The sequence below is a fragment of the Epargyreus clarus genome, unplaced genomic scaffold, assembly GCF_041222505.1.
Source record: "Epargyreus clarus isolate Ecla_fem2 unplaced genomic scaffold, WU_Ecla_fem_2.2 ptg000012l, whole genome shotgun sequence".
NCBI lineage: Eukaryota > Metazoa > Arthropoda > Insecta > Lepidoptera > Hesperiidae > Epargyreus > Epargyreus clarus.
In genome coordinates this window covers 1856080-1883228 of record NW_027332220.1, presented here as the reverse complement: position 1 = coordinate 1883228, position 27149 = coordinate 1856080, and the positions used below count along the sequence as shown (strand labels likewise).

Here is a 27149-nt window from a genome sequence, read left to right as displayed (position 1 = left end):
TTGAACATTAACACTTTCAAATTCATTTTCTATAAAAGTGCAATTATGATTCAATAATTATTGCAAATTTAGTAAAATGTGATTATGGTGTTATAGTCCCTCTCTTGGGGACATGTCTCTGTTCAAAAGAAAAGAAAGGCTAAAGTTAAAAATAATTGTAATGTTTTTTTTTTCATTGTCCACTAATATTCTTATTACATGTACATATTTATCGTAAAAGTATGAATGTATAAAATTTATTAATTTCATGTAAAAACTTTAAAATAATACATTCTTTAAGATCTAAGTAAAGGACACCCTGTATAATGATTATTGTAAATATTCATCATAGATGATTAATCATTTTATGTGATAAAGTAGCGTTGTTGTGTTCTAGTTTCCTTCGTTTATGTAATTGAATAAATAAAAGAAAGAATGAATGAAAACATCTTTCTTACTAGCAGAAGTGACAGTCTAGTCCTTGTTGTTATAAATGGACTTAATCAACGTTAGTTTAAAATTACCTAAATTAATGAACTAACCTTATTTAAATGTAAGCAGACTATATGTTTCAGTAATTCGAAAAATAGACCTAAATAAGGTGGAATGATGTCACAAGGCATTCTATTTTAGTCTGCGGCAGTGCGTTTTGGGATGGACAGATTATATGCTATAGAGATATTCTCGTTGTATTCATGTAAATAATACGAAAATTACTATCATAGTAAACATTGTATTTGTTAATTTTTAAGTGATATATGTAACAATTTGATGAAATATGCGGAATTTTAACAATTTCAACTTTAGATTATAACTACAGTTGGCGCCTTATATTGAAGCTGTATAATACAATGTTAAACTGCAATGTTACTTGTATAAAACAAAATGTTAAAATTTAAATTAAACTTCAAATTAATTAGTAAATTTAACATGATACGACGTTAGCATCTCTATAGAATATATTCCTTGAAAGCCTATATTGATTGTATAATACACTTAATTCCGAAATGGTCATTCATAATTAATCATTAATAATATAATTAAACAGCTAAGAGATAAAACATAATAGGTAATATGTCTCACTACACGAACTTATTCTTATTAAAAAAAGAAGTTTATTTGGTACTTATTAAATGCAGTGATAAAATGTTTACCCACTGAATCAATATAAGGCAATTTCTACCTGCAATTGTCAAATTTTGATATTTGGTAAAATTCAATGCCATTAAAATGTTATATCAACTCTCTGTGACGATAATTATGAATGAAAGCAAAATGTATACCACTAGCCTGTACCTTTAAATATTGTGTAGACGTTAATATAAAATAATGCAAATATAATAACACCAATTTACAAATGTATTGGAATGTAATGTTATTTAATAAGCTAGGAACCAAAGTTTTGTATTTCGGCTGATAGTATATCTATATGTAATTTGTTGTGTAGTTATCATAATATATGAAGAAATAATTATTTTAACGCAAATAACGCTTGAGAACAGAATGAAGTTATGTGAAATAAATTCACTTATCCTAAATGTCGTTTTTTTTACACTGTACAATGACACACCAACTTTAGTTTACGCAAGTCGCATTTTTTTTTTCTTTTATGTGATGACTCTTGGTACAAAAAACTTTTCACTCTCATCATTATTGTTGTTTTTTCGGCGAAAAGCCCTGGAATTTACTAGATTAAAAAAAAATTAACACACTTAAATAGATAAATAATGTAATAAACACTAATTGTCTATTGTCTAACAAACCAAAAAGCGTGTGTTCTTATGTTACGTTACGTAAGCGTGTGGTCTTACGTTAAATGTTACGTTTTCTTGTTGTTTTAAAAAATATATACAGTTGTTTAAAAATATAATGTAAAAAGATGTAGCGTTGTCAACAATAACATTCTAACTTTTCAACTTTTAATTTTCACGCCTTCAATGAGTATCGCAATACTATATTGACTAAATTAAAAAGTATAATGTCAGCATCATCGCCGTAAAGGAGATGTTTCAAAATGTATGGGCTCCCGGCCACCTTTTGTACACTATACTAAAAACTAAGAAAACATGCAAAGAACAATTCGTAGGGGTTCATTTTCTTCAAATCATGTTCGTTTAATTGTTTAAAAACAATAATTTACACTTAAACTTGCAACACAACAACATCATGGCGGTAGTGATTACCGTAATAATGTCATCTGTCATTCTATTTTAACTTACTATATACATTATATACTTTTTAATATATTTTTTACGCGAATGGTCGTAGATATATAAATATTGTATTGCATGTATTGAGAAACAATGCCTATATTTGATAAACATTAATTATATTTACTTTCATAAATCTTGACTTAAAACAAACATACCAAAATATGTACTTCTCTACCAATTTATTTTAGTTAAAACATTTAAGTGTGTAAATAAAACAACTTTAAGTACACATTTAGATAATATTTTATTTATTCTTCACTTAGATACATTATTAATTCATTTTCAATATCTTCCCTTATCAATATTTTCATCCAATCATGTAGCAGGTTCTGTAATATCCTGTGACGAACTCAGCCAAAACATCAAACAATGGTCATGTGAGCGCAGCTACCTACGAGTACGGTTCGTTGCCCGGCGATGCAGTTGCAATAATAACTAATCATTTTGTCATCCCAGAATGTCCTTGTCTTGCTATTGTAATTATCTAAAAAAGAGAAATGTAAAAAGATTAGCTTCTCTAGTTTAAAATTATTAACGATTATTTCACGATTAATACAACTAACTGATATATATTTTACCTGATGATATGGAATCCTTGTCAACACAATCCACAGCGATCGCACGAAAATCATAGAAGTCCATAAAACATAATCTGGGTAAACAAGTAAGGTAGAATCAGTCCAAAATCGTAAGCAGCACAGAGCAGAAACATATTCAGGATTGAAATGGAATCTTCTCATCAGTACATATTTATTCAACGTTTACATTGGATTCCACTATTATATAATATGTATATATCCACTTTTACACATATCAAATTGACAACTTCTTCTTTTTTAATTTGACATGTCACTTACATCTATAAAACCAGATACTATTTAAAAGGTTTTGTTATAATTATTATAAATAATTAATTAAATTCAGAAATAATGACCGGATACCCAAAACAAATTGTAAAGTACTAAGGTAACAATAACTTTACGACAAAAACAGCGAAATACAGAATTACCGACATCCAAAGAGTATAGTAACCTATGTGTGGGGTACACATAGGTTCCCTGACCGACATCGACAGTTTTGAAAACTGGACATTGACAGTATTCCGCCATATTTAATATTTCAATGAGGAATGCTTATTTTAAATATTTTTAAACAGGAATACTTTAGGTTATCAAAATATATGTGTATTTTTCTTCAATTATAAAAATTATTCGTGTTTTTTAGATATAGTGTACATGAGATGGCCGAAAATGAAACATCTCCTTTTGGTCTATACAGTTTTTTAAATGCCTAACAGCGACATCTTCTTTTTCCAATATAAAGCAATACTTTAACCGATGAACTCAAAAGTACTTCAATTCTTCAATAGATGGCAGCATAACATATTCACGTAATATTTTATCCCTGTGTTACTCATTTGTTACAATGCGAGTTAGATAGAGATACAAAAGAATGAATAGACCCAACTGTAATCTGTACCTGCGTCTCACTCACACATATTTGAACACGTTTAGAGGGAAAGAGATGCTTAATAATATGAATCTCTTTGGAAGCATGACCTCCTATATAGTTATTTTGCCCTGGTACATATTATAATGTCTTATTTGAAAAGTTGGGTTTAGAAAATTTTACGAAATTTACAACCAAGTTTAATACATCATGATCATTACTTTCCACATTTATTTTGAGTTAACCATTGTCGACCGTTACAAATATTATATATCGAAATTTATTGTGTGGTTATATACTTTATTATCTCTTTTACTTATTTATTTATTCATTGCCACCATTACGAATATTATGATATGTCCATGGGCGACTGTGCCCACTTAACACCACATAGACATGCTAGTTTAACGTCTATCGCGTAGTAATTACTTTACTATGTCTAAAGTCGCTGCGACGAGAATAGTAGTGCCGTAACTATAATGTTCTTATCAGTCATTACTAGTGGGTAACAGTTGCGGTTGTTTCAGTATTACCATGCTCAGTCAGCATTATAATGGTTGCGTATGGTTCGATTTGTTCCATACAAATTAAAAATACAGTTTAATATATAAACGTTGTTCTTGCCTATAATGGGCACTCATACGAACCTTATTATTATTAATATTACTATAGTGTACTTCTAAGTACTATATAATGTATTGTGTGTGTTGCTGTTGGCATGTACATAAATAAATAAATAAGTCATTACTCATTAACAATACTTACCTACAACATAAACAACATTTACATACATTCTATAGCTATACCTGCGAATTACTTTACCAACTAAGAATAGCCACGAATGAACACATGAACATACTCATTATTAAAGTGGTGTCCTGCCCTTGTGACATGTGAGGTGTACCTGTCCGTCCATTAGCGCAATTAACTAATGTAAACACTTTTCTCTTTCTATACAATGTTTTATAAGGTTCTACTTACAAATGTTAAACTACTCCTTCAATAATTGTAGTACAAATTTTCTAATAGATTTCATTGCTATAAACTTTTTCACAGGCACTTACGTATTCGTGATTTTACTGTTTCATGCTCACTGTTGGCCAAGAATCTTTTATTGCATCTGGGAGGTGCTAGAAATAGGCGAGCCGCTGTGCCCACGTTGTGTGACATGCCATCAGGCCATCTGATGATCAGTGGTGGCTGTCGCTCATGGACATCTGTGATAACTTGATAAAGTACAGGGGATATATTTAAAGCCTTTCGTTGTTGATCTTTCACTTATTTTAACAGTAAAGGAAATCTACATTGAACCTACATTTCAGAGAGTTCCACCAATATTCTTAAAGTGTGTGAGGTCCACCATACATGGCCAGTAGGGCAATAATATGTCTTTATTTACACATACACATGTATATATATATATATTAGAAAATACTATTCCTAAACGAAGACAAATACTTCTATTGAATAAGTATAATCCTCGTTTTATTTATTGGGAAATAAAAAATAAACAGTTTAGTTTAAAAAACAATTTAATAATGCCAGTAACGTTACGTGTATAACTAAATCATTTACAGAGTATCTTTTTTTCGGCATTTTATTTATTTTTCCAGTCTTATTTTTCTTTTTCACTACACGGACATTTTTTACACATATTTTCATGTTACCATTACAAAGGAATGTATTAATTACTACAGAAAAATATTGAAAACTACATTAAACAATTTTTTCACTTACTGGATACAACTTAAAATTATTTAACAATTAATGATGTGTATTCTTAACACAAATAACATTCATTACTGTTAGTACGTTAAGATTATAGTACCACAGAATAGATAAAAAAACTATCATCTGAATCTATAGAAGATAACTATTTATTTTAATAATAACTTATAACTATTATACAGAAACAGTTATTAGCAGTTATAATAACGGAAAAAATCTATAGGAAAAGATAAAAACAATTTTTACCGCTTTAAAGCGATCTATGGGAAAATTGTGAATTTTATTGCGTTTGTATAGATTTTGGTTGGCTCAAGTAACAATAAAATATACTATTTTATATCTATTCTGTGGATAATAACATTATATTATGCTATATTACAAGTGATGGAAACACTTAAATCAATATGGCGGATTTGGCGCGAAACATTTATTAGGTTCTACACTAAATACAGTCAATTAATGCATCTATACAATTAAATCACAAAGCTCATGGTTTATGTATCATACATAGAATATAAATATATAAATTGATGGTAAAATTACACTTGAACTGAGAGCAACTTTTGGATTAATTCAATTAGTATTCTTGGCACAAAAACTTTGTTATTATGAAGCTTTATACATTGATAAAAATTAAAAATAAAATATTTAGTACCTACCATAGATAATAAAAATCAGAAATGATATTGAACTTCCTCTCAATTTTCACATTCATCATTTAAATGATACGCAATTAAAATAAATTGATATAAATAAATAAATATAAATAAATAAATTGATATAAAATGCTCTCAGAATAAAGCGTATATAAATATACATAAATATGTATACAATAAATACGTGACGATCTGACTTAAAATTATTTAAAGGTATTTTAGTACTGGATCCGCAAAAGGCTAATCTGCTCGTAAATAATTCTCACATATTAATTTCTGTGCAACTTTTATGTCCCATAATCTTAGTTTGGTCAAATATTTAAAAATAAGCAGATCGTCACGATTTCAGTAACTTTATTAATAATAAAAATCTACTATTCACAACAGCATATTATACAAAACTTTCAGATGTACAAATATATAAAAAGTGCATAAAATGTTCCAAAAATGTGTATCAACATTCCTTTGATCCGATCTCTTTATAATCTATCCAATATCAATATTTCCTAAATCACGAACGATTTTGCAAAAAAAGATATAAATCTACCAATAATCTCTTTATGAAATGGCAACACTCTTAACTAATATTTTTAAATAGATTAGCTTTTTGATACAAGTGCTAAAAAGTAGTTTCGGTATACTTTACTAAAATCAATATAATTTAAAATAATAACTATGAATCTCTATAAAAAAATGAGCAACATTTTTTAAAATTGAAAGTAATTTTTACAAAACATAATGAGTTATAATGATTATTTTTTTTTAATTTAAGAAAAACGGTTTCAGTTTTATTATGTTATGAATGAAGTGTTACCGCGCTTTAAACATATCACATTTTTGTAATTTTTGGATAAAAAATTAAAATTGGAATTCAAATATTTAAAAAATGCAGTGCTGCCATCGTTTAAGAGTAAAATGGATATTTTTGTTGACTACACAATATAATATAATGTATAAGCTCTCTATAATTTATTATTATAATAGCATCACTTTTGATCTGAATGAAATATTGCAATTTCGTTTTTTCGTTACATTAACTGTAAAATTTCTGAAAATCGAGAATGGTTTTAATGAAGGAGCTAAATTATCAAATTCTAAACAATTTTATTATTCATAGGGTTTTAATAATGAGCAGGAATATCTTATTGAAATATGGCACGAGAATCAGGTCGATATTGTAATATTAAAAGCAGTATAGGTAATAATTTAAGCTGAAGTATTATAATTACTTAAGTGGCGGTATCTGAAGTCCCATGTATTTTTAAACATAATAAAAATTATGTCATGAACAAAACACAAAGCTTAACACGGTCGTAAAACCAAGGTCATTCGGTATGGCCTAGGGATTTAGACAGTTCATAGATAATTAATGTAAACAGCCAGGATTAAATAATATGCCACCATAATATCGTATGGTCAGTAAAAATTAGGAATCGAATTAAAAGGCCTGACAAGGTGTTACGGAACGTAATATAGGCACCATTCCAGAAACGACGTTATTGTATATGAACGCCTTTATCCATGGTCGGACGGCCCCCGACGCTAGCACAAAGAAAAAGATCTAAAGTTAGATATCACAAAATGAATGAAAGTGAGATAGGATAAAAAAAAGTAAATCAGATTCAGAGCTAAACCGTGGACTAACAACGTCTTAGGCCTAAATTATATGACAAAAAACAAAGGGTTGCACACCGGGAGTGCCGACAGAAGTGAAAACTTTCGAAACCTAACCTGAATAATAAAATATAATAAATAAAAAATGAAACTGACACCCATTGACATATTTTTCTATGCTGACACCTGGTGACATCTTGACTCTTTCCAGTTTGCTTTGCTGTCTTACGAATTATCGATCAGGCCACGTGTCCTGATGCGAGTTTAACATTTTTAACCATCGCAAAAAGTGGATAACGTCGCTAAAGAAGTTTTCCCTTCAGAAATAGCAGTGCTGTCAGTTAAATACATTGAATAATAGCAATGCCAATGACTTAAGCTGGCACATTGTAGGATTGTGTATCAGTCTGAGTCTAGCACTTGTCGGTAATCATCGCAGATTATGTCACACGACTGGCTACGAGATTACACCGACGTGTGTACATATAGGTTACAGTTTGGAGTAGCAGACGAGCATACAGTCCACCTGATGGTAAGTGGCTACTGCCACCCATGGACATCTGTAATCAACCCCAGATAGGATTAGATATTCCTACCTGAGGTCGGCCACAGATGCGCCGCTACCCCTGAGGACTAAGCTGGAAAAGTCTCGCCTCGGAAAAGTCTGTCTCCCTTACCACACAAGGGTGTGGTAAACCGGAACACAGCAGCGCTTAACACTGCTGTTATTAGGTAGAAATAGGAAACCTAGGCAATAAGGTATTTTTCGTATTGATAACTGTCTAAAACAATAATAATAATCTATGGATCACTAGTCTATGGTCATATTTTAAGATTCTTACGACAAATATTAGTTTACCTTTCAGGGTCCCCCTAAGATCGCTTTTGTCTGTGGTCAGGTTTCACATATCATGTGCTTATATTGTAGATAACATATTAGATGGTTCGTATGCAAAACTTTTATCTATGTATGACATCGTTAAGTCATTTCTTTCTAATATCTGGTGGAAGATCCAATGACCATGAAATACACCACACTTTGAGCATCTACATTCTACATCTATTGAAATTAGTAAACGATCTGTACTTACTTGAAGTCTTTAGCAGATGCATTGCCAGTTGAAACTTTTGTGTTAAGTAGTTTCGTTACACAACTTAAATATATTACATTTGCATCGCTGTTCTAAGGTAGAAATAGATGTGACAGTGCCGCTGCAGTCGAATTAGGAGTTCCTTCCACTTACATTTGTAATCACACTTTTCTTGTAATCAATAAAACCAAATTATATTTCGCAATATTTCATTCAGAATCTTTATATAACTTACTTTCTATGCCATTCCCTTACAGAATTAGGTTTTCGAGTACTTTTACAAACAGAATATTTTAGAATAAACAATACACAAACGTTTCCTACCCAAACAGTATCTAGATCGAATGTTTTAGACTACCCACAATTTATTTTATTTTAATACTCATAAGTTAAAACAGAAACGATACTAAGACTACTCATTATTTTATTTAAGTAAGAATTTGAGATTTGCAACATTTATGAAATCTAATTATTTACTTACTTAATTAATAAAATCATCAATGCATTGTTCTATGGAGCCTTCCGGTTTATCCATGTTTTACTCAAAGAGGGTGTTTTATACTTTTGAAATTGATAAAACACGATATTATCTTGAATACTGTATTAAATCATAAATTCAACAAATTAATAGGAGTATTTCTAAATTCGTGCGTATTATTACCAATAGAGTCAAGTAACAGCCATTTTGTTTTATTCGTAACAAGCAGTCAAGGTAATCGGAGTGACCTTGACTTGGGTCACGCGATCCAATAATGACATTTTTATTTATTAGTAAACTTACGTTTTTGGGTCAAAATGGCGTGGCACCATAAATAATGGTATTATGGGAATTTATTGCTGAAATAGAGGTAATACTAGTAGATATTGAGTGGATTTAAGGGAAAATCGAAATGAGATCTAAACTGGAAATATTAATGGAGTTTTATAAGCGTTGGAAACAGATTGACATTGTTTTGTGTAAATAAACGTCTCGAATCAAGTTTGTATTTTTGTGATGTAAGCTTATTTAAATGTAAATGAGGAAAACAAACTGTTTGAAATATATATATCTCTTCTCAACACAATAATGAAATTAAAAATTAAAACCACGCTAAAATAGCAGAAGGAAAATCGTTAATCCTGATTCCCGACGATCCTGATGAGGTGACTGGGATAAAATTATTTAAATAGTGTATTGTCATCGGTTCTTGATGATTGTTCAAAATTTTAAATTAATCGGAACCTTTACTGTGGGTAAAATCGAGTTCAAAGACTCCGTTACATACACGCATACAGGTGAAACTAATAAAAGCGTGGTAAAATAATTTTTGAAGTCGTTGGATCTTTAAAATGTTTGAAACGAGTTAGACGGTACTTTCATAATCAGCGATGGCAACAAAGGAATCATTAAAGGTAGGTTTTTGGACGAAAATATTTGTTAAATGAAAACGCAAACGTCCACGTGATCGGAATCGCAAAACTAATAAATCTATAACCAAAATGTAATCAAAGAGGTTACGCATAACAATTCAGCCAACAGTTTGTTAATTAGTTAGAAGCCTATCAAAGGCACTAAAATGGAGGCGCGATATTCGAAGAAAACACATTGATTTAATTACAGTTTGAGGCAAAGACATCGCGTGCTGTGACTGGAAGAACGGAGTCACGCCACTTCACAATTTTATGGGTGTTAAGATTGCTTTTTCATCGAATTATAGACATAGCACTACTACTTCTGAACAAATTGACACCTGCCTTAGAAAGAAACATAGGTTTAGAAATGGAAGTAGCCTAATAATGACGAGTCATGTGGCGAACGGTTACTGTACTGGACTGACTGGACGCAGGGGGTTTCGGCTTCAACCTCGGCAAGTCAGACCATCTTAATCACGAATTTAGATTACTATTCTTGGTCTAGATTGGATGTATTCGTATTTTTGTGTGTCCGTGCCATAAGAAAACTTAGTATGGGGCCAAAAAATTGAACATACCGTCTACCTAATGATAATAACACTCACGTCTAGACATCCATCCAGCAAATGGTACTGAAGCTCAATCAAAATTGGGATATAGATTCCTAATCTCTAAAGACTAAGAAAGGAATACTTTAGATAATGGTCTCTACCGCGCCACTCAAAGAGAACACAATAACAATGGAAAACTCATATAAGACAGATATTCTGAAGTCTTAACTAAAATGAAAACGTTGTTGCCAACTCAATAAAAACAAAGCAACGGATGCATCAATAAAACCTGCCATGCAGTTGAAATTGTGTGCCAACTTTGTAATGAAATTATGTAACTGGCTTACTATGCCTATTATTCCCACTTTAAGAGACGGAAAATATGTTTCTCTCAGGGAAAAGAGTAGAGATGGTTCTCTGAGTGGGTCTGATAACTTAAAGCTGCAAAAGGTCATGCATTCCATCTGATAAAATAGGCACTGCCGTTTATAGACCTCGGTAGCCCACTTGATATACTAGAAGAAGAGTTCTATCTGAAGCCGAATACGGTAGACAACTTGCTATTCCTGAGGACAAAAATGTTCCCCTCCAATTTAGCTCTGCCGACATCACATAAAATCAAAATCAAATCATTTTTTTAAATTTAAAATAGGTTCTTTACAAAGGACTTTTTGAATGTCAATACAACTACCACCACTTCACAAGGTGTTTTGTTATGGAGAAGAAGAGATATTAATTAGGTAGAACAAAGTATAAGACTGCAAGGAGCTTGATAACCAATATATTATATTGTTTATTCTTTATAGGTATTTCATTCTGTTCATATATGTCAATATTTTACAAGGTAAATTAGTTACAGTTTGATAATCGACATGGAAAATGCAAGAGTAATTGATATTGATCATAGTTTTGAATTCAGCACCTCGAAAACTTAATTCTGTAAGGCGGCAATTATATCTTAGTCCCTGCAGGAATATATAACAACCATGATAATATATCTACAGGTGAAACATTGCTAGATACAAGCGGGGTTCTCTAACAATACCAAACTCCCTCAAAACTGATTAGGAACATTTTAATACAAAATAAGAGTCTTATTACAAATTATTATCTAATAACATCGTTTTGGTAACTCCGAACAACATTAAAAAAGCACAATTTGCAGTCTGTGGGACGATCCACCGATATATTTTATAAAAAATCTATTCATCACTAAGCGCTTACGACTGCTAAATCTCATCCGAATCCGACCTTATAGAATCATAATTGGACGTTTTGCTCCTAAGCATTCTAAGGAAAGAGCCGACAGCGAAGATCGTTCTTCTGTGTCTATGAAAGATACCCTGATATAGTGCCTCCCGTAGTGCCTTCCGGTCGTCCGACATAGACTGCTGCGTGCTCAGTGTGATGTCGGAGTGCGCCACGATAGACTTCTGGTGCCGCAAACTCCCATGCTTCTTCTCCAAAGACTTCTGATTCGGCAAACTCATCGTTGACTCTATCGATGAGTTCTTTTTCCTCAAATTCAACAATTTCTTCCCTGACGTCTGGGTTTCTGATGACGATCTGGTTGGAGCGAGTTTTGATCTATGTAGGGGATTGTTGGAATTTTCTGGATGAACTACTAACTCGACAGATTTCTGGCTGACCGCACTCGACCTGGTTAGCGTTCTCTGTGAACTCGACGGCTCCACTTTCGGCAGCCGCTCCTCCTTCGGCATCGGCTGTTCAGATTCTAACGCAATCATTTTTATTAATTGCTTCCAAACAAAAAACTGGAATTAACTAACTGCGCAATTTTATTCAATGGCTTACAAAGCGAAGGTCACATCATAGGCGGTCGGGATTCATTGACGTTCTCAATAGTGGGCACGGTCAGATGAATGACGACGTCCGGATTGCTCGGTGTGTCGCCCTTCGTGCGGCCGTCGCAACAATTGCTGAATGTTATGGCAGGGACCTTCGCATCGCAGTCAATTTGAACTGTATTCAAACTTTGTGCTAGACAGTCGACGCCCAAGTCGCTATTGTCGTGGGAATAATCTCGATCATCAGAGTTTGCACTCATAATCGGTTCGAGCCATTCCTTGTCATCGCATGCCTCACTTTTGTCTATTTCAGGCGACGGGCCGAAGTCATCGCGGTACGGAGAGGTCGGAGATACTCCTTCGCCGTTCACATGAAGACTGATCAAGCTGGCCAAGTTGACATTGAAATTTTTGCTTCGGGTGCTAGTTTTTTCACCCTCCGAGGCTTTTACTTCTTCGGCTATTATACGATCGGTAATACTTTCAATCTCTTGTTGCAAGGCTGGATCGTCCTCGTAAAATTCTGACAAATCTTGGAGATTTTCGTACCAATTATTTTCTAGTAAGCTCGCAGTTTGATTACCCCGATCTTCGGCATTTTCCTGTCGGTAACGATTAATGAGAGGTTGTAGGGAATCCTCGTGCTGCTGGAAGAGATAGTGATAAGCTTGGCTGACGGCTCGGAGAGAGTAGGAGGAGCGAGGTCGAGGAAGAAACGAGGCGGATGGAGTTTGAGCGGCTACGCTGCCCCGCCACACGTGACCGTGAGCTCGCTCCCACAGTATTGCATTAGAATTAAGAATCCTTTCAAAGTCGGACACTTGCTCGGCTTCACTGATCTGTAAGAGCAACTTGTTTTCCGTCTCTTTCCCGCTGACCGTCTGACACAGCCTCTTCTTGTCACTGACCTGTTTGGGATTAGAAGACTTATTTCGGTTATCGATTCGCGCGCTATTGTGCACATTCTGGCGTGGCTTGGAGGTTGAATTTCTAGGGTTATCAGCGTAGGTCATGGGTATAGATAAGTTTTGAACGGAGACCGCGAACGGAACTTTTTCGACTACTTTTCGATTTTGTTTTTTGACGACAACGTTACTAGGTTTATAATGCCGTTTTTTGTCGTTTGGTATGGTGTGGTGGAAGAACTGTTTCTCGGTGTAGCGGAGACGATTGGAGTCGGCGCTGCGTGCGTTCCGGACATATTGGGAACGGGGTCGTTCCGCTAAGGACACGCTTTTAGCTCTCAAAAGATTATCGGAACGGCTGTCCTTCAAGCTTGCGGCCAGTTTGTTACTGGAACTTTGCTTTTGTAGTTTTTGCCGGTGTACGTTCATGGAAACGCGCGACGGCCAACTGAGCTCCGGAGCCCGCAAATCATGCATCGCTTTCTTCGAAATTGTATAGAGCGTAAAAAGTAATTTATCGTGGTAGCGTGATGAGGCCGATCGATTGCTCGAGGGTACGCCCGCCTAAATAAAGATGCGCATAAAATTCGCCAAATACCCGATGCATGGCATGCCATTTCACGATGTTACGAGGTTTCGTGAGTGACTCGCGATTTTTATCAACGTTACGGTGTACAAACTATTTGTTCACATCACGAATGGGACGTCTCGAAGATTTATCGACGGATTAGCGAGAAGAAATGGTAAAAAAATGTTTGTTATAATTTACTTTCTATATTCAATATTTCTTTTTGTAGTTATTATTTTGGATATAAGTTAAAATTTAATAATTTATTTTAATTTGTAATTGTAATGTAATTTTATTATTGTCAAACTTGTTTATTATAAATAAAATATGTATGCAAAATCTGTTTTTATCCTGCTAGGTATGAGCATTTCTTGATATAGATTATTAACGTACGGACCAGGACCAGATTTTTTGAACAGAAATTATGAATGATTTGAGTCATATAACAGCTAAAACCTATTATTACTTTTACTTGTTGAAAAAAGTGTATTTGACAGTTGTTCCATCACAATTTATGCCAATTCTACTGTCAGACAGATTTGAAAGTTCGTTGACGTTCGATCAATACATGATTTATGTATATTTAACGCGGAGTTCACACGGCATTATATTGCTCTTTTATGTTTTTGAATAAGTTTCCTTTTAAAACTCGCGAGACTGCAGTTTTTCGCGGTTTCGGATGTGTTTTGTTAATCCGGGCAATAATGCGATTATTTTTGCCCGAATTAACAAAACACATGCGAATCGGGCTTGACAGTTAAGTGAATTCGCGCAACCGCAAGATTGGACAATTTGTAATCATAGACATTTGTAATTGCGAAATCCGCAAATAACCGCGTAAGAAAATTGCATCGTGAATACTGCAAATGTGACCTACGTTTCTATATTTCTACGCGTTTTGCGGTTCCGCTCCGCGTGCGGATGCAAAGCAAAAACGCTTCGTGATTATTAAGCCCACAGATTTAGCGTTTTAAATCGAAATCGTCAAAAAACGTTCAATGCAAGGGAATATATTTTATAGTACACACTTACTTACTTTATTGTGCACAGTAATGGCGGGAAAATAGAAAATCTTTTGTATTAAGGTAAGAACTACAGCTGTAAAAAATCTTTTTATTGTAAAATATTTTCCACAAGATTTGCTTTCACTTCAGTTCATTTACTTCTTTATGAACCTAGCTGTATAGACGTTCGTCGTACATGTAATTCTATATGTATGTGATAGTGAAGTAATCGGAAACATCGAAGCCTGCGGGAAGAAAGGGGAACGTAGGCATGTTCCATTTCAACGTGATTTTATATATCGAACGAGGGGAATAACGTCACATATGTGGCCGATCTTAAGTAACACTTATACCTATATTCTCTGGGCACTCTGGGGCTCTTACCTACCATCAGTTGAATTATGATTTAGAAAGTCATATTCAAAATTTCATGTTTGGTTGCTACTTCTATTTCATTTATAAAAACACACGGAAAGATCAGATTGCCAGTGAACTGTGCCCTGCCCGCGAATTCGCCGCAAAGAACCGCGACGCGGTTATAAATCAGGCGGTGAAAACTGCATGTGTCATTTCCCTACATATTCATATATCTACGCTAGTTACGGTTCCGTTCCGCACGCGGATGCGGGAGGTAAACGCTTCGTGTGTTATAAGCCTGAAGAGATTAAAGAGTTTAAAATTAATATAACAAAGAATAATACTTTGTTAACATGGCTGTAAAGCGTATTGCGTACATATCAATGTTCATTATAGATGTGATGTGATATTGCAGTGCTGGCATCACGTTTGAATTTCATGGAAATGTTCATTATTAAAGGTAACTGGAAACGTCGAAGCCTGAGGGAACAAAGGGAAGGGAGGCGTGTTCCATTTCAACGTGATTTTATTTATCAAACGAGAGGAATTCGATTACAGTCTATTCAAACTACAAGCTTCGTATTCATTTAAAGTCAAATTATATTTGCTGGAACACAATATTACAGGTACGTTTCTATAGAAACTGCCACTATTACGATCTGTGATTTTAATATAAATGCCATTATCTAAGTCGATATACATGTTAATAAGATACTAAGTACAAATATTTACTTCAGATATGATTAATATTGTACATGGGTTCGGCCGTGACTTCCTGCGCGTAAAAATATAAAATGAAATGATACAAATTTTCAACCCCTTTTTTACTCACTTAGGAGTGGATTTTCCAATAACCGCGAAACAGACGTTTCATTATTTCTATTTAAAACATTAGTATCTATGATTTAGAAAGTCATATTCAAAATTGCATAGCGTTTGCTTCAAAATTAGCGGATTTTCAAACACAAGTTTAACCCCTTAGGGGTGGAATTCCTTCCTTAAGGGATCACCTATGCTTTATAAAGAACCTATGTGCAAAATTTCAGGATTCTAGTTTCAATGGTAGGTACCAATTCGCACTTGGCCAGCGTGGTGGACTATGGCGTAAATCCTACTCGACTACAACGACTACGACGAATCTACACATTTTACGTTATGTATATGTGAATAGGGCATAATTACTTTTGGTATATACGTATACGGTAGATACGTGATTAAACCGGCAAAACCCCAAGCAACCCCCGTGAAAAAGGGTGAGGGGTGAGCGTATTTGATTACATTTTAATTTTTCAATTATCTCCGTAATCCTGAATAATTCTCGTATCACAGAGATTTTGATTAAACACTGTTGAATAAACAAGAGATATTTTTTAGAAATTTTGATTAACATTTTTCGATAACCGATATTCGATAATGATGAATATTTTATTTTAAAGCATAAATGGAGCTTTGTCCCTTAGGTATCATAAAACATAATGCAAATAAAATAAATTATGTGATGTTTTTAATGAAATTATAATATGAACACTATTATAATATTGAACATATTATAATGTTAATGACATTATAATATATTCAATAAAATTAATACAATGTCACGTTCTAAGTGACAATAGTTGCTATGAATGAGTGTTATCCGTTATAAGAATATATTCTATAATGTCGTTTGTGTTATATAATATAACAGCACGTTTTCAAGTGACATAACAATACTATGAAAGGCATTTTCCGTCTTTATGTAACAGCAGTAGAGTATGCAGTACTATTTTATAAATAGTCGTAAATAACGTAACGTTGGACAATATAACGTAACGTTACTGAGTGCTATTCTGCAAGATTCTTTTATCTAATTAATTAAAATAATCTTATATATAAAATTCTCGTGTCACAATGTTAGTTACCGTACGAAACGGCTTTACGGATTCCCACCAAATTTTATATGCATATTCAGTAGGTCTGAGAATCGGCTACTATCTATTTTTCATACCCCGAAGTGATAAGGGTTGTTCACCCTTAACATTTTAGTTATTTATATGACAACACAACGTTTGCCGGGTCAGCTAGTAACTCAAAATATATAACTAGTGACTTGTAAAATTATAAATATTGTTTACAATATTTATTTTTTGTATTGTATTGTTTACTAAATCGTTATTTAGTGATAAAAGTTGTTTAGGCAACTAATGTAAAAGGTTATCTCTTGAGTAAACTTTTATTAAAATAGTTAATAAAATTGTTATCAATTTAATTTTTAATTACACTGAACATATTATGTAATTATAATTAGTGTAACAAAAACAGTTGTTAGATACAGTATGTATAAATATATTTGTGGTTTAATGTTTCATTTTCTTTTAATACGTTCGACATTATTATTTTGATTATGAAATAATAATATTATTACGTAAAGATGGATCGATGTTGTAAGAGATTCAATTTTTAGGGGGTGAACAAATCAAAATATTTTAATTGACGTTTCATATCGATAAATATTTATTACCTACCCTATCGTTTCATACGCACACGAATTGATTCATGTGTGACAGGGCACGCGTGCAGGCGTAAACATGCGCGACAGGAAACGCGCCCTAACACATAATTTCTATAAAAAAATCATCAATAAATTAATAAAATAATTAATGGAGCAAACGGAACTAAGGCTATTTCAGACCACGCGTTTTTTATATGCTTAACAATTTATTTAATAACCTTTTTTACAAGTGTCTAATGACCTAAATAAAGTTTTTTCCTAAGAGTTAACAGTGATCTATAGGCATTACAAAATAGGACTCGCCTCTGGTATTTCTAAAGTAATGCAATAATTGTAATTGTTTAATATCTATGCACATTTATTTACTTTATTCCTAACACGCGATCTGACTGCGAGTTTTCTAGTTACAGATTTATTTATGCTTTTATTCAACTTATGTGCGAAAACGACAGGTACTTTGTGAATCGAGCAAGCCTAATCATGACTAGAATCCTATTTAGTTAAGGCATCGAATCCATCATCGTATCAGCATATTAAGATTGATACATTTTGTCATTATATTCACATAATTATTTCAAGAGCTCAATCGGTCAAGTCGTCGACTTATTATTATCACACTGCTGGACACGGGATAAGTATAATTTAGATACCCTTGAGAACTTTTTTAAGAACGCATACAGGTTTCTTATACCATTTAATTAAGTGATAATTAATTTCTAATGCGCACATAATTTTATAAAATCAGAGATGCCTGTGATCCGAACCTCGGACCTCTCGTTGAAGCTGATATTCCACCAGGTATCACTGCTAGTATTTTTTTAGAATGTTTAAAGTAACGAATAAGTAATAAGGTACTTTATATTAATTACAATCTAGCCTACTGTGAGACTAATGAGTAATTCTACGCTAACTTAAACTGCTAAATAATCGTATAATGAAGATGGCGTTCTCTGACTTGTTTTATTACATAAATGCAATCAATTAAGTAATAAAAAAAATGTTAAAATCCTTCACTTAAGTACAACTAACATATCAAGTTCATAAAAAGCATAAACTATTTCTACCTTATAACAGCAGTGTTAGGCGCTGCTGTGTTCCGGTTTGAAGGGTGAGGTAAGGGAGACATACTTTTCAGAGGCGTTCCAACTTAGTCCTCAGGGGCAACGGCGCATCTATGGCCGACCTCTGGTAGGAATATCTAATCCTATCTGGGGTTGATTACGGATGTCCATGGGCGGCAGTAGCTACTTACCATCAGGTGGATTGCATGCTCGTCTGCTACTCCTAGAACAGCTATATTCTAACAGCTCAATCATTCAAGTCGTCGACCTATACAGCCTCTACGAAAGGTACTACTGCTGGGCGTAGAGGCTGATGTTCCACCATGCTATCACTTAATCGATTAAGTAATAATAAAAATATTAAAAGCCTTTACATACAACTAACATAAGTTCATAAAAAGCATAAAAATATAGACGACATTCGAACTATAAGTCTAATATGCTTATATTAAAAGCATACCCTCACGTAGCACGTGGTCCTATTGTTAAAGACCAATAGTTCCCGAAGTAGGCCAGGACAATTATTTATTTACAGCGTTTTGTCCGCCGCCCTTCCCGAATCGATATTATCACTCCCTTAAATAGGGTGCACTGTAGGAAGTATAGACATTTGTTTGAAAGAGGAAAGAAGATCATAATTAAGTAATTCCCAATTAGTGGGTAGGTAATTGTATGTATTTTTGTGTGGGAAATAACATCGGGAATTGCCATAAATAGCGATAAAAGGAAACTAAGTATTGGGTGAATTTAGTTTTTTTTTTAATATTAGTGTAAGTAAGTAGTAAGTAAGTGGTAAGTGTAGTAAGTAGTAGTAGTAGCGAGCCTGCAGTACACTTGATAGTTAGTGGTTACTATCAGCCACAGACATCTGTGACCAAATCTATATAAGTAAGTATAGAATAGATACGCTTTGAAATGAAAGAAAGAAAGAAAGAAATGAAATATATTTATTTATTTTTGTGTAGGCCTACGGTGGCACTTACAAATTCTGAGTTACAATACTTTTTCTTACACTGTTACCGGATCGCAACGCGACCTCAACTGAGAAGATCCGGTAAGAAAGTCAGTGAGTTTGTCTTTTTTATCATAATAGTTATTAAGTACCCTTTTTCTCTTTTTTTAAAAATGCCATCTGTTTTTAACACTCAGTAGTATTATGAACATCTTGTTAAGCTATTGACTACTTCGTCAATGTCCTGGTCGTATCTACCAATGACACAAACACTTGTAATCAAACGTGATGTGTTGGCACTTGGCAGACCGCCAAAACGATGTCCATTAATCATTTACAATTAGGGAAAGTGTTTTGATGTACGAGTCAATGGATGAAACTTCCGCGTGTGAAGTAGTGGAGGCCGCCTAAGATATATTTTAAATATTTCCACTGAACTTCCACTTACAGTGAACTAAAACAGTAGTTGCTGTGCAGTTTCACGGCTTATACGGTCCCTGACTTGAATTATTTACTCCATTCTTTTTAAAAAGTATGTACGTTTTCGTAACGAGTGTTTTTGCACCGTTAAATTAAGTGATAATAAATTTATTTTTTTGCTTGACTTGGCGGAGGCACTACCGTGCCCCCCAAATTTTTATCCCAGATATTGATAGATATAAGGCGTATATGCCTTTGAAAGTAAATTGCTCATCATAGCGTTTTCCTAACAATTATCATTCCTACCAGTCGTAATTAAGCGAATCTAGCGGTTTGGCATTGCTTCTATAACTCCACAATTCTAAGTTAGCTGGCTAAAGTTTCGCAAAAGCTTTCAAAATGGAGAAGACTGATTGCGTAAATGTTACGATGTTGATATTGAAAATGTCATGTATCCAGTATCACTTCTGCAGTTCTGCTACCATTGTAACGGCAGTCGACGCCGCATATGTTAGTAGGGATTTACTCGTATTATAGAAGTCTATTTAATACCCGACTGCTTAAAAACATAGTCTATATATCTCCCACAATTTATTCAAGTCCAACAACACTTCATGTATCTGTCAAGTCGTTTCACCTGCAAGTCGCACAAAAGAATGAGATCTACATATTCTTGAAAAACATTACCTCCTTCTGTCGAATTAAGGTAAAAAAGTGCATTATTACTAAGAACTGCAGTTTCTCAAGAAAGAAGCGCATATTTACTATGTGCAGTATTTAGCTGTATTTAGCTGTAAAATTGATTCATCACTCTTTTTGCCATTTATTTGGTTTAATTGTTATTTTGTACTTGTTATTTTCCTTTCGGATTCCCGAAAATGGTACGTCGTTATTAGTAATCGTAAATTCCTTAATTTGATGCATTTGTTATGTTTGGCAGGAGTATAATAAGGTAAATTAATTTGGAAATTAATTATTATAATTTGTTTAAGGAAAAGTAGTGCAATCTAACAGGAAAATAACAGTTTAATTTGTTTTGATACTTTTAGGATGGTGATATAACAGAACTCTTTTTCTTTGTGATGCATTTATTTCTGCCTTATTACAGCTACGAGTATGTTTAGCACTGCTGTGTTTTGGTTTGAAGGCTGAGTCATTTAGACGGCGGATTCCCGAAGATTCCAGTTAAATAATTATGTCGTTATATCGATTTGCTTATGCATTACTCATTCATCCGAAAACCACGAAAAATGGGAAGTTGTTATAATCCCGCGAAAGACTTTTGCCTCCTATCGTAAGATAGATTTATATGCGCATCTTCTATCATTTCTATTCTAATCGAATCCAAACACACTTATTTTAATTTATTTTAAGGGTAATTAATTATTTTCAAAAATATGAAAATCTAGACGCGTGAGCCTGGAACGCAACTTAAGTTCATAATAGCACGAAAAATAATGATAATTTATTTATTTATTTATATTATTTATATGTATAATGATATTACTACGAACGACGATGACAGCATCTGTTGTATCTCAAATTACTTATTAATTGAGCAGCGATCGAGACTGACTTGGTATAACTTATTCAAGATTATCGACCCTGGCTCTTAATTGTCTAGACCTGTACCTACCTTATACTTTCTTCGCTCTCCACAGGCAAAAAACAGGTTCAATCAACTTTAATTTAAAAATATAATTTAAAAATAATTTTGTAAATAATTTGATGTTATTTTGGAGACGATTTTATGTTTAAGTAAATGAAATCTCAAGATAAGTTTTTTTTGTATTTAAAATTGACACAGTACCTGCTTAATAGGTAAACATTTGTGCACTAAGTAATGTTTTGTTTATGTTACAACCAAATTACAGGTGTAAGATAAATGCAGGTATTACTGACACATTATTCTGATTTAGAAGTTGAACATTGACAGTCTAGTATGAAAAAAGTAACCATTTTTTACCAACAATGTTAAGGCGCTCTGTTTTAATTTGTTTTTTTTTGTAATGTAATAAGGGAGATGCTTACACGAGGTCTACCAATATTATTTTTCAACCGTAAAAACTATGGCCAACCTTGGGTAGGACTATAATTATATTTGGTGTCATTTACCATCAGGTCGACACCAAGCTCGTTTACTTATTAAAAATACGCATATTTTATTCAAATACTATACTGGCCCTAATTATCTAGCTAATTATCCTTTATGTGCCCTTTGATGTGACAAGCGTAAGGTCAATGTGACCTTTCTATATGATGTCCATTAGCTATTTGTATTACGTACAAATTTACATTACAATACATTATTTACAAATCACGTGTACACCACGTGTAAGTGGTGCGTGTATGGTAAATATGTATTATATACTAAGGTATAATACACCTAAGTGGGACCAATGACTGCGTAAACAAATAGACTCTTATGTAGTTTTTTTTTATATTCGTGGATTTTCGATAAGTAGTATTCGTAAATGTTGATAGCATTCGATCATTTGTAACAGAGCTAAATTAATGTCAAATTGCAAAAGTGATCGGTAGTGATGTGAGTATCTGCACGCAGTTTGACTTAATCAACAAATATGAGTTAAATAGCTTCAAGTTTTTATCTTCCATTTAACGCATTGAAATTATTAATATTATATAATTTATATTTATTACGAGTCTATTCATATTCTTAGTCTATGCTCTCGCAGACAGTTTCCTTGGTAACGACGCTCCGGCTGATACTGTACAAATGTTTGGAGATTAACATTTCAAATTTACTTTAGCGCCGTATTGAATAAATATTTTATTAAATATTAACATAATATTTAAAAACGAGCCTACCCGAGGCATGTTTCGGCATTATAACCCGAATAAATAAAAATGAGTTACGTTAAACCGTATATTTATGAAGTTGAAGTTGCAACGAACATGTAGTCCATCTTCGAGTGCTAGTGCTAGAGGTAACTATAACTCATGTATCTATAATTATAATAGAGGTGCGCAAAATATATCACTAAAGTGAAAAGGGAGAGATATATCTTTTGAACTCAGTCATATATCACTCTTTTAGCTCTGTAGCAGTAGCTCTTTAATGATATACGCGACATTTTATATCAGTACTTCACAGAATCAGATCAAAATGTTTTAACAACATTTTTGATTCCTATAATAAATACAAAACTGGCAAGAAATTATGTATGAATTTCACAGACAATACTATTTGTATATCCCTGTTTTCATATTCTTAGCAAAGAAAAAAGATTTTAATTTAGTGTTTAATACGTAATGCATTTGACTCAAATCAGACTCTCTCAGTCAGTCCTCATTTGACCCATCACTCAATCGCGAGCGAGTATAACACTGTTGAGTTGGAGAAAATCTTATGGAATCGTATGGACCTATGAACTCAACCATGTGACGCGGATATAAAGATATAATTCAAAATCGTCGGAGTTGATTAGCTCTTTGGTGAAGACATATATCTTTTATATCTCACTCGCGAGCTACTCAATTCTAGTTTATAACTCTAAATAAGTTTGAAGTTCTACCTGAGGTCGGCTACACATAAGTTGCTACCCCTGACGACTAAGTTACATTTGCTACAAACACAACGTGGATTAGAATGCTTTTAAAATCAATAATAGCTTTGATAATGGTGCCGTGCGAACCAGAGCTCAACCGATGTCCAGGCAGCAAGAATAGCCCTTTCTTTATGAGACGTTTTTATCATCTCTCATTCTTAAGAAGAAATAAATATGTGATACATTTTCCCAGCATTAATCGTTACCTCATAATTAAACACGTTAGGTAATAATCAAATGGTACAAAAATCTATGAAAAGCCGGTAAGTCTGTGATAGACTAAATTGCCTTAACCTCATTTGTTAACGATCGTTTTACTATTCTAATTGAATTATACATTAGTTTACACTGTTTATAATAAACAAAGATAATATTTAATTAATATTTTATCTATACTAATTTTATAAAGAGGAAAACTTTGTTTGTTTGTTTGTTTGATTGTAATGAATAGGCTCAAACCTACTGGACCGATTTTATAAAATTTTTCACCATTCGAAAGCTACTTTATCCACGAGTAACATAGGCTATATTTTATATGAAATATATTTGAGAAATAGATTTTGAGGCGGTACAAAGTTTGCCGGGTCAGCTAGTTATGACATAATGGATATATTTTGGAAATTAACCCTTTGAAATAAATAAAATCGTACTAATGTTACTTGTGTGACGCGATGAAACACAATTTTGAACTCTTTGTGGTTCGACTTCAGCGGCACCACCACCACACCAATTTCTGCCTTTAATAATAATAGCACTGTTAAACGTTGCTGTGTTTTGGTTTTAAGTCGTAAGGAAAATATACTTTTCCGAGGCGTTCCAGCTTAGCCCTCAAAGTAGCGGCGCACCTCAGGTAGGTATATGTAATCCTTGTCCCTGTAGTTCCGGGACTAGAATAGGGTTACGGTATCCCCTGCCTGTCGTAGGAGGCGACTAAAAGGGGGCTTCCGGGGTTGCGGGCGGCAAGAGTGGGAGCTCGAACCGTCCAGCAAGCGACCCCGGGAAGGACGGCGGCATACCGCCGTCGTAAACACTACATGGTGCAGGAGGAGCAAAAACTGCTCCCGCAGGGTAGAGCCCGATCGGGGCATAGCGTTTGGAGGGCTCCGGTTGTGTTCCGTCGGAGATCCCGGAGTTCTCCAACAAGCATTTAGTGCGGTAAAAATCCCACATAACCCGGCGTCGCTCCCACGTCGTTGGGTACCTTTTGAAGGTTTCCCCCTCGAGAAGAAAAAAAAAGGTATATGTAATCCTATCTGGGGTTGATTACAAATCAGTAGTCACTTACAATAAGGCAGATTGCACACTCGTCTGCTACTTCTATATTACAAAAAAAACAATGTATCTCAAAAATAGGGGTATATTAAATTGACATGGATTTTTTTACAAGTTACGTTTTTGATGGCATATCGTCATTTCGTAAAACATTGCACACTTCAGTTACTAAAAGTGCGATATAAATATACCTCCAGAATCCACGTAATATAATTTTATTTCTGTCGTGAGTCAAAACAAAATTTCTTATGATGTGCGCATTTTTTCGTTTTTATTAGATGCTAGAAATTCCTTGTGGCCTTGCTCTCTTATATTTTATAACTGTTCCAGTGATATCTAATAACGCACTAATAACTATAAAACTGAGTTATACTTTTAGTTTTACACCTGACATCTGTAAACAATTCCGTATAGAATAGATTTGAAGGTGGTAGAACCCTTTATGGTTCGACTCCGGCGGTACCACCGCCACACCTATTCCTACCTAATAACAGCAGTGTTAGGCGCTGCTGTGTTCCGGTTTGAAGGTGTGGTAAGGGAGACAGACTTTTCCGAGGCGTTCCAGCTTAGTCCTCAGGGGCAGCGGCGCATCTATGGCCGACCTCAGGTAGGAATATCTAATCCTATCTGGGGTTGATTACAGATGTCCATGGGGAGTGGCAGTAGCACTTACCATCAGGTGACCTGTATGCTCGTCTGCTACTTCAATATTATAAAAAAAATGATAAAAATGGGAGCCTATAGCCTTCAATATATATTTGTCTGTCACAGAGCCCTATTTATTGAACTGAAAAAGTAATATTGATTTTTACAGAGACTGTACTAGCATGGCTATTATAACAAATACTAATGATAAAACAAATAAAGGGGATGCTTGTCATTGTTATAAACTGGTTATTCGGTTTATCTATTGAATATAATTGGGTAGAGATTTTTATTTTAACTGCAGTGTATTTCTACAGCTGTTTTGACAAAAAAAGGAAGAAATATACGTGACGAATAGATAACCTCTCTTCCTTTGGGAAGTCGATTAACAAATAGTAAAAATTAAAAAAGTTAAAAATTTGGAGCTTGCACATGGAGAGGAATCCTCCGTTGTATCTTGAAGTCCCTCTAGTTGTCTTACTAGTATAAATGCAAAGTTTGAGATACCCATCTCTTGAATGCTAATAGTTAGTGGCGAAAGTTTTTCCATTAAAACTTGAAGGTTTTAATTTAATACGACTTAAAGTTTGATGTTCGAGCTAGAAACTAGATTTAACTAGATTTAATCTACTTGACGTTATGAGAGTCGTGGTTTGATTCCGGTTGCAGTCTTTTTATGTAACATATTAAGAATGGTTATTTAATATGTCATAGGAGTAAGGAAAGCTCTAAACATTTGTATATTTGTGTATATATTTTGGTCAAAGAAAAAGAAAAAGAAGAAATCATACCGTCGTCATACCGTTATTGTCGTCGTCAACCCACTGTTGGGCACGGGTCTCCTCTAAAATGAAAAAATAGACCATAGTCCACCGCGCTGGCCAAGTGCAAATTGGTAGACATCACATACCTTTTCAGAACTTTATTTGGGATCATTCAGGTATTTTTTCTTTCGTTGAAGCGAGTGATAATAAATTTATAATACCCATAGGTACCTTAGAGAAATCAGAGGTGAGCGCCTAGGATTTGAACTTCAGACCCCTCGATTGAGACGCCGCGCTATTACCAAAACACAACTGTAGAATAAAAAAAACATAGGTATGTTGTAATTTGATAAATCGTAATATAACAGAGATCTCTTCTAAAAATCATGGATTTGAACCCGTATCCAGCAAGGAAAACCGAAATTCATATCATGTAACAATACACATCTACCACGTATAGTCCGCGGCAAACTGCTAGTCCGCTCTGAAGTTGTTGCGAGCAAGTGTAGTGCGAGGCGATTTATTTCTATATTCAGAGCGGACTAACAGTTTTACGCGGACTATACGTCAGTTGCAGTTACTATATTAGTCAAATTAAGGAAAATATTTATTAAAAACACAAATATTATTGACATTAATTTTAGACACATTATCATATAA

General features: G+C 33.8%; 2 protein-coding genes across 2 annotated transcripts; both read right to left on the bottom strand.

The window, feature by feature from the left end:
- Positions 1–11731: 11731 nt before the first annotated feature.
- On the bottom strand, positions 11732–12421 carry LOC140746079 (uncharacterized). Its single transcript, XM_073078076.1, has one exon. The coding sequence runs from the start codon at positions 12419–12421 to the stop codon at positions 11903–11905; it is 519 nt and encodes a 172-aa protein (XP_072934177.1). The 3' UTR covers positions 11732–11902.
- Positions 12422–12498: 77 nt separating this feature from the next.
- Positions 12499–13863, bottom strand: LOC140746467 (uncharacterized). Its single transcript, XM_073078620.1, has one exon. The coding sequence runs from the start codon at positions 13861–13863 to the stop codon at positions 12499–12501; it is 1365 nt and encodes a 454-aa protein (XP_072934721.1).
- Between the last annotated feature and the right edge of the window lie 13286 nt (positions 13864–27149).